Genomic DNA, 14,250 nt, shown 5'->3' on the forward strand with positions numbered 1-14,250 from the left:
GACTTGTTATGGAGGCACCTAAGTTCTTTCATTGACCTGCTGCTACCTCCTTTATGAGATCCTGAGAATTCCTGTTGCTTTAGGTCACTAGTGCCATCATTAAACCTATGCATGGAGATGTGTGCGTGCATGGCTAGGGGAGGAATCTTTTGGAAGGGCAGGGAGGGTGTTTGTCTCTTTCTTCCAGTGGTACCGTGCTACAGGAAAAACATACTGTTTGAGCCTTATGTCACCCACGAATTGTAGCAAATTGAGCACATGGTCAGCTGGGACTCATGAATTTTGCTTTTTATTTCACTGGAAATAGAATTGTATACACAGAATTTGAAGAGTATAACTTCATGCCCAGGTAGCCACCTAATGCCAATGTAAGTCCACCCTGCCAAGAGGGGCAATTTTGTCTTTGCTTCTACACTTACCTAGTATTTCTCTCCTCACCATTTTGCCAGAGGTCACCTCTGTGCACCTGTCTCCATAGCCAGCACAGGAAATGGGCCTGGCTGAACACCTAGCTAGAAAAGAAAAGTGCTGGATCAGCCTGACTTGTCACACAGTCAATTCTGCTTGCAGGAGAGTAAAGATGGGATTGAACAGAGGATACTGGGACAGAGGTGTTATTATGTCATTTGCTGCTGTTTAGTAAAACGATGTTAGATCAGTCTGAAATGTTGTTTTCTATAGGTGACATTCTCACTGCCTTAACTAATGTCTCTGGGCGTAAGCACCCATCAACGGCTCAGGCCAAACAGCTGAAGATCTGCCTTCCTATGATGTCTGTAGTGCTTCATCTTGTGACATCCCAGGTAGATTTTTTTTTTTCCCCTTCAAAAAAATTGTTAAACAAAAGACAAACTCTTGCAGTTTCCCAAAATCTAATTTCTGCTGATCATGATCAGAATGATAAAATAGAACTTTTATTTACCTATAGGTATGTTGATGAGCATTCCAGCTATGTAGCAGCCTTAGTTTTGCATGTTGTAAGACAACTCCTAATGATAGAAGCAAATACATATTCTGGTGTTTGGAGTTTTTTTAACATCAATATGAAATACATGTGTTTGTGGTTTTTTTCTGGTTATTAGATATGCATTTAACATATTTCAATTTTCCTAAATTCAAATAGGTATTTCGTTCCCAGATAGTTACAGAGGAGTTTCTTTTCAATTACGGGGCCTTACTTGTGAGTATAACCATCTTAAGTTAAATCTTGCTTACAAAATATACATACACACAAACTTTGGGGAATTATTTTAACACAATAAAATTATGTTAAATTTATTAATTGGAGAAAAAACGCTGTTATGAATATAGAATTTAAGCTGTGATTTATATTCAAAATTGTACAGAATTTTTTCAGTAGTAACCTATTGGGTCAAAGGGAAAATATGCTATCCGGTGTCCAAGTATAGAGAAACTCTGTACATGTCTGAAACTGAGAATTTCCTGTGTGCTGTATGTTAGAGCAGAAAAGTTTAGCTCTAAATTACACAGATATTCTTTCTAGAATTTTACACTAGCATTTTATGAGTAGAATTGAAGGATAAATCATAATTTAATCTTTATGCAAGGTATCCTTTCCATTTGTCACCTTTTTCTTCTTGTCAGTGCTTTTACACATAGATTAAAAAGTGTAAAAAAAAAACCTACAGAGCAAAGATAATTGTCTCCCATTAACATCTACCACCTATTTATGACATTAGCAATAGAAGATGAACTTTTTAACTATGCCATAGGATACTATAGCAAAGCTGAAGTAGTATTGTTGTAATGTAATTTCCTCATATGTACACAGTTGTTTCTGCTAAATGAGAGAAAAGTATATTCTAAAGTTACATGTCAGAATTAAGCAAATACCACATGGGTTTGTAAATGACAACTCACTATTTACTTCTACAAGAGCATGAAGAAATGCTTTACCACGGACAGCTAGATTAAAGTTTGCTGTTCAGATTCCCTTCTCTTTCTCTTTTGTCTCTTGATTCCAAGAAAAATGTGTGTTAAATTTAGATCTACTAAAATATTTGTATAAAAATTAACATTAGAATGAAGGAGAGAAAATTTTAAACTGTAGATGTTGAATTAGAGAGACTTTTATCTCCCTGAAACATTTGTAAAGAGGCAGTGGATTTATAAATGGGTTTGGATCAGCCTTCTAGAAGCTGAAATTCTTCTGTCACCAGTACAGGTACAGCAGACCAGGTACAATGTAAGTTTTCTTTTGAAGTTACTCCAGCTTGCTTGAACAACTGACTGAGGAAGTCAGGCTAGTTATACCAGCACAACTTTCCTCTTAGATCAAGAAAGAAAAGATCACTTTACTGAGTATTTTCTGCATCTTGTCCTTCTGTCTCCATTGGGCAAGGCAATTCAGGAACTTACATATACTGTTGCAATTTATGCATGAAAAAAGAGGAAATAGTGTATCTGAAAATGAGTATTGAATTTAATCCATTTTATATAACTGTGTTATGATATGACTAATGTAATTACTTCTGGAAGAGTAACTATCCATTCTGCCAGGCAACAGTCCACTCTGGAATTCTGTGTTTAGCAGTGTTCCTGCTGACATCTATAAAGGGTCATTCGATCATCAACTTGTACTTTTTCAAAGTACTGCGCTATAATTGAGCTTCTAAGACTTTAGCAAGTCGGTCTTTCAGCTTTTTTCTTGCTTTTTCTTTCTGATTTATTCAAAAGTCTTACTCTTAATAAGAAATGATTAGGTATGGAAAGATGCATGCTTGGTATCTGGAAGGAAAAAGAGTAGTTATTTCCCTGTAACTGTTGTTCATTGAGATTTTCATTTTTTTTCTTGCTGCTTTGAAGTTATTTCCATCATCACTGTAATTTTCAGTACTGTTGTGCAAAGAAATTGAGAGGGAGTCAGGACAGTCCTTTCATGTTTTCAGCTGTGAATAGACCTGCATGGAGAACACGCTCTGCCCCAAAGGCACAGCTAATAGTAGGCTCCTAGCAAAGTGCATAGGGCACAGACTCACCTGTGGTGGAATATACACACCATTCCTTTCTGTTCCTTAAAAATGCCCAGCAAGTTGGGTTTTTTGTTGGTTGAGGTTTTTTGTTGTTTGGTTGAAGTTTTTTTTTGGGAGGTGGGGGTGGGGAATGGTAATAAATACATCCTCTTGTGTTTCTAATATAAAATTAAGGAAATAAGCATTAGTAGACAGAACAATTTTTGCACCAACTCTATTGACTTCTTCAAAATTGGTCTTGAGATTATGGTCAGGTGTGAAATTATCTTCAATGAGCAAAGGAAATAATACTCTCTTCAAAGACAACTTAATTAGATAATGACTAGTAATTTAAATGATCAGGAAGGTAAAATAACTGGACTTTTTAAATGGAAACAGGTGTTTTTTATGTTTTTCTCTGAGACACATCTAAAATATATAATTAGCTTCAAACTGTACTTTTCAGGTCCTTCAGGCATTTCTTACATAGTGAAAAAAGATGCCATGTAGGCACTTACACCAATTTAATATATAATAAAAGACTTTAATTGATAGTGAAATATAAAGCATTATTTTCTTAATGCTTTGTATCATATACATAGATGTGTGCAAATTGAAAATAAGATGTTTATTCCTAGTAAATACTCTGTGTATTAAATACTGCATTAGTAAAAAAGAGCATGCTATGAGTTTTGCTGAGAATTTTTCCTTCTTTGGGAGATGTTAATAACATGTCTTTTGCATCTCCTATGAAATAAAGAGCTATACATAGCAGTGAAAGCCAAAGAGTGAAATCAAGATTTAAAGGCAAAAGAATAATGGATCTAATTGTACAATATTTACTTAACCCAAATTATTAATGTTTCTTTGTCCCTGTTCCTTAAAACAATGACTAATTTAGGTTGTTTTTAATAGAAGGTAATGCATTTTTCAATGTTCTCCTGTATGTAACTGTATCTGTAGTGTGTGTGGTATGCATGGAGATCAAAAAGATGGTACAAATAACAGAAAATTGCATCGGGAGGGTCTCTGGTCTTTTAGTGACTTATTTTAACATAGCCATGTCCAAGGTAGTTCAAAGTCTTCTTAGAAATTACGGCTTTCTGGTAACAATAAAGACATTTAATTAGTGTCTACTTAGCTGGATATATTATCATTCCTGACGTTAGTTGATGTAATAGTCCTTACTGTACCTTTAAGTGTCCAGCAGTATTACAGACTTGCAAAATTATAAGTGCTAGATCATGAATCCTTTCAGTCTTTCATATGTTAATTATTATGTATCCTAGTGTAAGTGCATTAACATTTGTATTTACACAGTCCCTTGAAGAATTTCATGTTACAATTATTCAGTGAGTACACTTTTTCTTTTTTGGTTCCAGAGTGTTTTAACATAAATGTCTCTTCTTCCGTAGAATATTATCCGATCAGTAGATCTGGGAGAAACAAACTTGGATGGAGCAATAGGTAAGGTAACTTACGATATTGCTGTACTGTTAGAAGCAGGCATTTTAACTCTTCCATTTTAAAAAAAAAATCAATGATTTTTTACTAATAGGGCAAGCTGCATCAGAGGAATTGATTAAGACCACTTTATCAACCTTTGAAGCAGTAACACAGCATCCTGTTTTGTTGACAATGCACCGCTTGACTGTAAGTCTGACAACAAATTAAATAGTTGCAGGCTAATTGGCCTAATTCCATTGATAACAGAGTGTTTTGAAGATTTACAAACTGTTTAAATTATGGCTTAAAATGTGTTGTGTTTTTATTTGGCTGGAAAAATCCTTCATGTTCATATAGAGATTTAATTTTCGAAGTAGCAGCAAGGTATTTGGATTCAGTTTACTACATTCAGTTGAGAAGTTAGAAGGAGAATGAGGTCTTGTATTTTAGGAATAGCAGTTCTTAAAATATTTTTTGTGTAAATTTAATATTTGATTCTATAAGTCTTCAACCTCAAATCAAGTATGTTGCTATATATTAGTGCAAATTTCATAATTTCCTTTATCGTTATGCATGTAGTGTAGCTTGGAAAGATGTTCTGAATATTCCCTTCCAGTCCACCAGTACTCTTCCTGATGAGATCATCATCAAGAGTAACAGTTTATAGCAGTCAAAGTGTTGGGATTTTTTTTGTTTATAACAAATTGCATACTAAAAATTGTGTACTCAAAATTGTGTTACAATTACCAAACCCACATATTCTAAGCTTCTTACATCACTAAAGATTTGGTTTCCTTGAAGCTTTACATGAAAAGGTTGAGCTAAGATAGCAGAAGCTGGAACAGCTATGTTATGAAATAGTTGGCATCAAATTTGGTAGGCTGGAATGCTGGAGTCAGTGATTGACAAATCATTGTAATCTGAATTTTTACCAAAAGCGTAATGCACTATACTTACTGTGGTGACCATTTAATTGAAACTAAAGTTTATGTGTTTGTATTGGAATTAAGTGAAGGGAACACTCGATATAGCACATCAATCAATAAATGCATGAAATTATTAGATGCTTGATAAGAAACGATGATCTTAGAAGTTAAGTGTTTTTAGAAGCTAAATCCTATTTGGTGTGTTTGTGTTAGTTGAATATTTAGATTATAAAGCCTTAATAAGTGGAAATATATAAATAGGAATTTAAATAAGTTTAATGTTTATTTTCATTAACACTCACAAAAGTGGTATTCAGGGAAATGGTCCTTATGCAAAAAAAATCTAACCAATAAATAGTCAAAGGGGAAATAGTTCATAACTAACCAGTTCAATTTATTTTAATATCACAAAGGATGTTCTAGAAAAGACATGTAAATGTAGGTGAGGTATAAATAGCTGTTGGTATCTCTTTACCTGTCTGTTAGTCTGCAAGTCAATATATTATGACTTTATCATTCTAGAATCATCTCAGTTTCTTAATTGTTTTACTTCTGTGGGTTATTCATGTGTCTTTTATTGATGGAAATATGTCCCACTTTTTCAGGAGGTCCATCAATATTTACTGCAATTGCGATACCTTGTGTCAGCACATTAAATAAAATTTCCTTAGCTGCCTGAAGTTTAGTGATCTGGGCTTTTTTCCTTGCAAAACAAACACCAAGGAGACAGCTCCTTCTTCCCCCTACTCCCATTGCCTCATTCAGCACAATGTTCTGTTGAAGCTAGGGAATGCCTATCTCACTCTTTTTTTAAGTAACTTTACTACCAGTAGGTAAGGATTCTTTAAGTATCTGAATTTCTGGGGAACAGTTTACTTCATCACATACTTGAAAATCCATCTGAACAGAGCAGTTAAAGTTACGTAGCTGAAGGAAAAACGTCCTGCCTGTCCATTGATCTTAAACTTATGACACACAGCACTTCCGTAGAATACTTTCCCTGGTTTGGCATAGGTGTATATCGAAATGTATTAACTAAAAATAATTATATTTCTCAAGGAAAAGCTTTTTCTTTTTTTTTTCCTTTTTAAAAATAAAATCTGTTACCTTACTTGCTCATTTTCATAAGTAACAGTTCTTCCTAATTTAAAAGAGCCCTCCTGACACTCAGCAAATAGCCATTCAGACAGAAAATAAAGTGGAGAAATTGCCTTGTATTTGGTATGTTAAATTCAAGAAATTGTCCACTGTAATTAATAATCTCTAACCACATCTGCCACTAGTGGTGCAAACAGTAATTAGTTTAATACTATTTGCGAAGTCTAGTGTGCTAATTATACTTGAATGTACAGCATACATTACTGTAGCGGAAAGTGGTACTTCATCTTCTATGATGCACACAGAATATTTTTAGAATTGCTGTTACTCAAGGGATATCTTCTAATTGCTGCTCGCTGAGCATGACTAGAATCTATGAATATAAATGCCAGCACCCAGTGGAACTCGGTGCTTTTTTAAAAAGTTGAAGCAAGACATGTTCGAGCTTCCAGATCAATATTTAAGTATAACAGTGGTTAAATAGGAAACACTTTTACTGAGGAGAAATGTGTATCCTAGGGTGGTCTCTGAAAGCTGGATTGATCATGTAAACAAAGGTGATTACAAAGAGCATTTTGTGGAGGGCATGAGGGGGAAGGCTAAATGTTCTTCGAAAAGATGCATTTTTCCACTATAACTGTGGCATTGCTTTACAGTGTCTAATCAGAAATGAAATGCCTTTCTAATAAAGTTTAATGAATTTAATTAAAACTGAGGTTATATTAAGCAAGCAGAATCAGTAAGTTTTTCAGCTCAGTTCTGGATTTAGTTTGTTAGTCTCTGTAAGTTAATAGGAATTGAAGACCAACTTTTCGGTATTCTTTCTACCATGAGAAGAAAAGGACTGTGTGGTCTGGGTTTTATTTGATTTGCCTTTGTATTTGTACCTTGAACAAGGAAAATTGAATAAATTGATTATTTTTTTTGTGATCAAATTTCTGATTACTAGTAACCTGAGGTCATTTCTTCAGGGGATGTGTTTCTGTGGGGACTGAATTGCTAATTACAAATTGCTAAGTGTGATAAAGTCAAGGGAAATTAATTGAGAGTGCTCAAATGAAAGCCAGTAGTGAGCAGTTATTTAATTTTGCAAGTGGTTACATGCATTTTTGCACGATATAAAGATATAAAGTGTGATTCAGAAAGTTTTGACAAAACTGTGGACTTCCAAGTACACAAATATGATGATGAAAACCATCAAGAGGCAGCTCCTTAGGCTGGAGTGTAATATAAACCCCTGGTTCTTAACTGACACAAGTCCAATGCCTCTTTCCTCCACCTAACTCAGATGGAAAAAAATAGTTATTAAATTCAGATAATAGGTGTTATAAAGATATTTATTTTAAAACTTTGCTAAAGGTTTAGATATAATTAACTTGAAGAATTCTGTGATGACTAGCATTTCCTTTTTTCTTTCCCTGTTAAGTATATTTATTTGCCTGAAAAAAGGATGTATGCTAATTCAGAGCACTTTGAGCAGTGATGAGGTTTGTGATGGCAGGCAGTTCCTGTGGGAGTCCTTTCTATATTCTGACTCGCTCCCAAAAACGATCTGTATACTGCAGAGATGATCTTTTACCTGAAGCACAAAAGTTTTCCTCTCATTGAGGCAAAAGTTGTCAGCAGTGATTCTCCTCCTCAAGGTTTTAAAACTTACTTTTAAAAATCAGGCTAAAATAAAAGCTCCCTGAACATAATGAGTTGCTTGATGGGAAGTCAAGGGAAAAGCAGTATGACATGGAAATCTACTGGTTGACAATATAAGAGTTGTTATTTTCACCAAAGATGACAACAGAAGGGTTAGAAACTTCTGCAAGTGCTTTTTTCTACTCATCTTAGCCTTTTCGTCATTCAGCATCAGTGGTGTTCTTCATCCACAGGCTGTTGTCATCTAACCACTGACACCTTAATTTTGTCAGTACAGTGTATGACTATCTGAACATATTGTACAGCATCTCTTCAATCACTTTCCCTTTTCAAGGAGATTAAAATTCTACACCCCATGTGGCTTTCTGTCCGTTAAGATAATCCACATGACATGAGACTTTTTTGTGAAACTGATTCTGTACTAATTGACATACTGAGTCAGTCAATCAGTGCTGTCTCTTCCCAGAAGTAAGAAAAAGAAAAAAAGTAACCAGAAAAAGACCAACCCTCAATGAAGATTCTGAACTTCTGAAGACTTTTAAAAAAAATTACAGAAATGTCATCTGTCTCCCCAATTCATTCCAACATGCATTAGATTATTTCTTCTATTACATTCCCAGAGATTACTGGCAATATTAAAACATTGAGGAGCATGCTGTGCCTCCAGCAAATGCTTTAAGAAGTTTGAAGGCAGCATGAGCTCAATTCCATGGTCACTTTCAGCAATAACTTTGTATGTGGAATTTTAATGAGAATAAATGTCAAGGTGATGTTGGATGGCGTGGATCTTAGATGTGACTGGAAAAAAATGGTTTAGGAAGCTGATGGTCTCTGCTTTTGTATGTTCTACTTTGAATAGTGGGTAAGGAGAAGATATTTGTCAGTAGGTGTAAGTTAAACATATGTGCACTGAAAAGAACCAGATAACTCTGGAAATAAAGTAATGGTCTTAGTCACTTGTGAGTTTGGATACAATAGCTGCATGGAATGGACAGAGTAGTTTCTCTGAACATAGGAAGTTCCGCACCAACATGCGGAAGAACTTTTTCACAGTGAGGGTGACAGAGCCCTGGGACAGGCTGCCCAGGGAGGTGGTGGAGTCTCCTTCACTGGAGGTATTCAAGACCCGTCTGGATGCCTATCTGAGTGATATGTCCTAGGGAGCTGCTTTGGCAGGGGGGTTGGACCCGATGATCTCTCGAGGTCCCTTCCAACCCCTACAATTCTATGATTCTTTATGTAAGTTTAATTTGTGGGTCTGATTTTTCACTTGAGAGCAGCATGGGTCACAAATGCTACTGGACCGGCCTTTAAGCCTGCTTAGTTTTTCTGTACGCCTAGTGTAACACCAAATGCCAAGACTTTAAGCACTGATTTGAAGAGCTCTGAAACTCATTTTTCATCAAGGGAGAGATTTTCTAGGTCAGTAACATTAACAATTTTAAGACAAGTTCTGTGGCCTTGAGAAGAAGCTTAAACCTTCCATATAAAAACATAGCCTAAGTTGTTAGGGGATAATGGGTATGTTTTTGGTTATATGCTGATTCCTTAATATGTGATGGTTGTGTTTATATGTTGAATAGTTGAATTCATCCTTGCTGACTAGCCCAAGGGGAAGTTCAGTTCTCTATCATCATTCTTATGGGTTACCTGCAGGTAAATAGAGATTTAAGGTATTAGATCCTAGGATTCTTCTGCTGTGAGCCCTTTCAGTGTTATAGCTGGTTTTTAGTGGGTACTTGTGCGGCTTGGCCTTTGCTAGGTGAGGTTAAGTGAAGGTGAGACAGTATATGTTTGCTTCTAACAAAGCAGGCACATATTTAAGGTGCAGGCCTTGTGTCTGACATCTGAACCAAAATTAGTTTTCTCTTTCAAGACCCTCCTAGTAGCTTAACTTTTCTGGAACTGTAGCTTGTCTCTCTCTTTTGAGGGTTAGAATGACATGCAGACTTTGCAGAAGAATTTCTACAAAAGCTGTGCCTTGTTTTCAAGGGATCTGAATTTTTAAGTAATAAAATACTGTAGAAAAGTGCGTGCAGCTTTTCCTGTGTGCTCATACCTCATTAGTAGAGTTTTTCTTGCAGAAATCAGTGAATATTATGGAGACAGATATTCTGATTTTTCAATAGTACACTTGGATTTCCAAAATGTTTTTTTGACAAAGTCATGCACCAAAGACTCCTCAAATCCATGAGTGCCCTTTCCCTCTTACCCTCTGACAGACTGACTTCTACCTGGTTAAAATTTACTCAGTAGAGAATAGAAGTCAGTTTTTTTAAAAATATCAGGTATCTTAAGACTGGTGCCTTGCAAAGACCTGTGTTGCAACATGTGATATTTATAACTAATCCAGAAAAGGGAATGAATAGGGAGGTGACAGAACTGACTGATGACACAAAATTATTCACAGTAGGGAAAATTAAAACTGACAAAATTGTTGCAGAAGGTTTCAGGATATTGAGTGAAAGGACAATAAAATGACATGCAATTCAATACTGATAAATGTCAAGCAACGCACATGGGAAAAATCATTCCAACTATGCATATGCAGTGTCAGGCTCTAAACTACTTGTAACTGTTCTGGGGATCTTTTAGCATCATTTTTCTATGAAAATGATGGTTTTATACTCAGTAGTAATTGGAAAGACAAGTAGATTATTAGAAATGACTGGTAAAAGATCAGACAAAAAGCAGAAAACATCCCTGTGCTGCTATGGCAAGTCCGTGGTGCCCTCAAGCCTTGAATACCAAATGCAGTTGTGGTCATTCACTCCCAGGGAATGAAGCTTAATGAGAAAAAGTACAGCTCAATGATGCGAGGAGGGACTGAGTAGAGAAGAACATCAGCTTGGAAACAAAACACTGGAGAATATAAAATTCTGAATGGCATGGGAAAGATGAATGGGAAATAATTATTCATGGTTTTCATAAAATAAGAGTAAATGGCTACCAAGTTAGGTGTTTTAAAATAAACAAGGAAGTGCCTTTTCTTAAGGCATAATTGAAGTGTGGAATTCAGTACCATAGTTATTGCACATGCAAGAAGTATAAATACATTTAAGATAAGGTTGCGCAAATATATGTGAAGAAAGGTTTGTAAGCATTATTAAATGCAAAAATACAGATACAGCATCAGCTCAGTAAGTTTCTTAACTCAAGAGTTACTTCACTAAAAATTAGAGCTGTGTTTTACACTTGGTCTATTTCTCCTACCCTTTTTCTACTCCTTGCCAATTGTCAGAAATGAGATTGCCAGTTGTTTTGGGGGTTTGGTTTTGTTTGTTTGTTTTGTGCTGTACGTAAGTGTTATAGCTGGGAGATGTGACTGCGTTATGTATGGAAGTTTCTAGTATTTCATTGCTATTTTCATAGCACATTTGGGTCAGCATAGCCTTTGAACATCATAAATACAGAGTTATATGAAGGCGGTTTTGTGCAGTTAGGGATTTATCATGGACTGCAAATCAGGCTATTTAGAAGGTGGTAGAAACCCAAATATAGCTATGGTTGTGTTTAAACTAGCTCGTCTGTTTAGTCTTAAAGAAGACTACTCACCCTCTTCTTTGTAACTAATCAGTGATAAATACTGAAACAAGAAAAATATCTGACTACCCTCACACATGTGGAGATTTGATTCCACGTAGATGTCAGCAGTCATCTAAAAGAAAAATTAAAGCCTTGAGTATTCTATTTTTTTCGATCCCTCTAGAAAATGCCAAATACTGATACCATGATTCTGTATACTTGTTTTACAGAAACTTGTGGAATTAACCCGAGAATTTTTTAAAAAATATTTTATGTAATACTACACTTCAGTGTATTTCAAATCAATAATTGCCTGCTTAGGTCATATCTTGTTTACAAATTTGTGTACACATTGGGAAAAGAACAATGACGTTAATGGCATGAAGAGAAGGCAAGGGTTGCAGAGTTAAGTGCTTGTTTTAAGGTTCACCTGCAATTTAATGCTTGCTTTGGCATATGCATTCTGATACGCTCTTGCATCACAAAATAGTTTTCCATAGGATTAGTGAGTGCTTCATGCAGTTGATCTTCCCACCACACTGAACCAATGTAAGGCAAAATGACCTGCTATGGAGAATTCCATTCCAAACAGTTTGCTTACCAAAATTAAGATTTGTGTTAGAAAACTATGATTATTTAAGACCTAAAGAATTTTCTTTTCACTGACAGTTAAAAAAAAAATATTTATCTTAAAAGACTTAGTGATGGCTTAACTACATTCACCAATGTGGAAAGACTCCTGCTAATGCCAGATGAAAATGAAAGAAGACTTGAAGTTTTAGAAATTGAAGTTGCAGCATAGAGCTGTGTACTGCTGTCTTAATTGGTATCAGAGTCAATGCTGCTGCTGAGTGATTCATAGGATTCTGAGTCTCTGCTCTCCTTCAGATAATCAAGAGCTGCTCTTTTTTTTTTCTTTCCTCTTTTCTGTCTCATATATTTAATTTACGACTGAAATGTGCCTCGTCATTTGAGAAGCATTGCTGGTTTTGTGTATTGAAAGACCTTAAGCACATACATTTTATTTTTTTCCCCCTCTCCTGCCTCAGAGGTATGTTATAACTGATAAATTACCAGTTGTAGCACAGTTTAGAAACCTGCACTAATGGAGTTGTTGGAGTGCAATGTAGTTCTATTATTTATCTTATTGCATATTAACTGAAAAGACCATGAAATATTTCAAAATTATGAAGTGTTACAAAAGTCACTACATTTATGACACACAGTGTTATCTATATAGGAGTAAAGGCTATTTGTATTTGCAAGCATAATTTGACTTCCATACCTCAAGCAGAGTCCTTTACCTCTTTTATTGAAAGAATGTAACAAAGGCATCTTTTGGTAGTTTTTTCAGAAGTGAATTAAAACTAGACTAAATGAATCCTTTAATGTCAGAGAGTCATTTCACAGAGACCACCAACTAACAATGAATTATTTGCTCATAGTAGTTAGTGCTGACTACAGGCTAACTTCATTTAGTGACCCGTTTTCATATATACTCTCAGCTTCTATAACAGTAGCTGCATAATTCTAGAGAAATTCTATCCTCTGGTATTAATCAGTGAAAGAAAACACATGGGGGATTATAAAGCAGTCTGGTTACACCAAATCCTGTCTGTGGTGTAGTGAGAACCTACACAGTAACTTTATTTGTATGAACAAATCCAAGGACAAACTGTGTATCCATGATGTGTACTTAAAATTGTGGGGCTGTCCATCCATCCTTTCCCCAAAACCAAAGCACGTGCTGTCTAAATTCTATTTTACCAGTGGCTTAAGACTTAGCAATGAATCCTCTTAGAGAGAATACTAATAACCTACTATTTTTGTAATATTAGATACATAAAACTGAGTTGTCACTTAGTTGGGCATAACTTGATTTCCGATGGAACTAAGTTGGCTAGTCCTGTGACAGATGATTAATCTGTAACAATACACTTGTGGACAATAAAGAGTTGAATGTATTATTGTTGTTATTATTAAAATCTTAAGTCTTTATATTTTAATGGAATACTGTGTATTACCAGAATGGGAGAACTGAAAAATTTATCAAGACCTCTACTAATCTTAAGAATATTTCATTGAGGTAGTAAGTAGTACATCTTTCCTGCTGTATTGTAGTTCTGTGCAGGTTTGTTTTAGGAGGAAATTTCTTCTGAACCCTATTCAATGATTATTTTGTGAGTAAAACCATCAAGATTAATAGATATTCCAATAACTTTTTTTCTTACTACCTTACAGCTGCACTGAATTCTCTATTTTAAATCGAAAAATCACTGTCAATTAATTATACCAACATTACTGTTGTTTTCAATATAAAAGGTACATTGCTCTCTGCAATTCTGACAGTTTACCAGAGAAAAGTGAACTTCATGGCTTTATAAGTGTGATTATGGATAAATTTCCATGATTATTCATCTCTTTGATGAAGGGCTCTAGCTATGGAATAAATATAGATGATAGTGTATCTCTGTTTCCCCCTCTGAATAATCTAAGTCAGATCCTTCTAATTCTGTTTTAGGTTGAAGACTGTATCCTCCCACCACTAGTTTCTTTGGTCCACAGTCAGGATGGTAAGTATATGGCCACATCAACTACAGTTTCCATGAATTCCACATTTTGTTTTAATTAGACTT

At 35.2% G+C, this 14,250-nt stretch overlaps 1 protein-coding gene across 1 annotated transcript in view; it reads left to right on the forward strand.

Moving 5' to 3' along the window:
• Positions 1–14,250, forward strand: part of ULK4 (unc-51 like kinase 4) — a gene marked incomplete at its 3' end in the record, with an annotated part of 240,969 nt that overhangs the window by 78,508 nt on the left and 148,211 nt on the right. The window contains exons 23-27 of the mRNA XM_084260654.1: positions 682–803; positions 1,124–1,180; positions 4,388–4,439; positions 4,531–4,625; positions 14,136–14,187. Coding sequence (XP_084116780.1) covers positions 682–803; positions 1,124–1,180; positions 4,388–4,439; positions 4,531–4,625; positions 14,136–14,187 — 378 coding nt within the window. The remainder of the gene's footprint in view (positions 1–681; positions 804–1,123; positions 1,181–4,387; positions 4,440–4,530; positions 4,626–14,135; positions 14,188–14,250) is intronic.

Source organism: Gallinula chloropus (genome assembly GCF_964237585.1).
Source record: "Gallinula chloropus genome assembly, chromosome: 2".
NCBI classification, from domain to species: Eukaryota; Metazoa; Chordata; class Aves; order Gruiformes; family Rallidae; genus Gallinula; species Gallinula chloropus.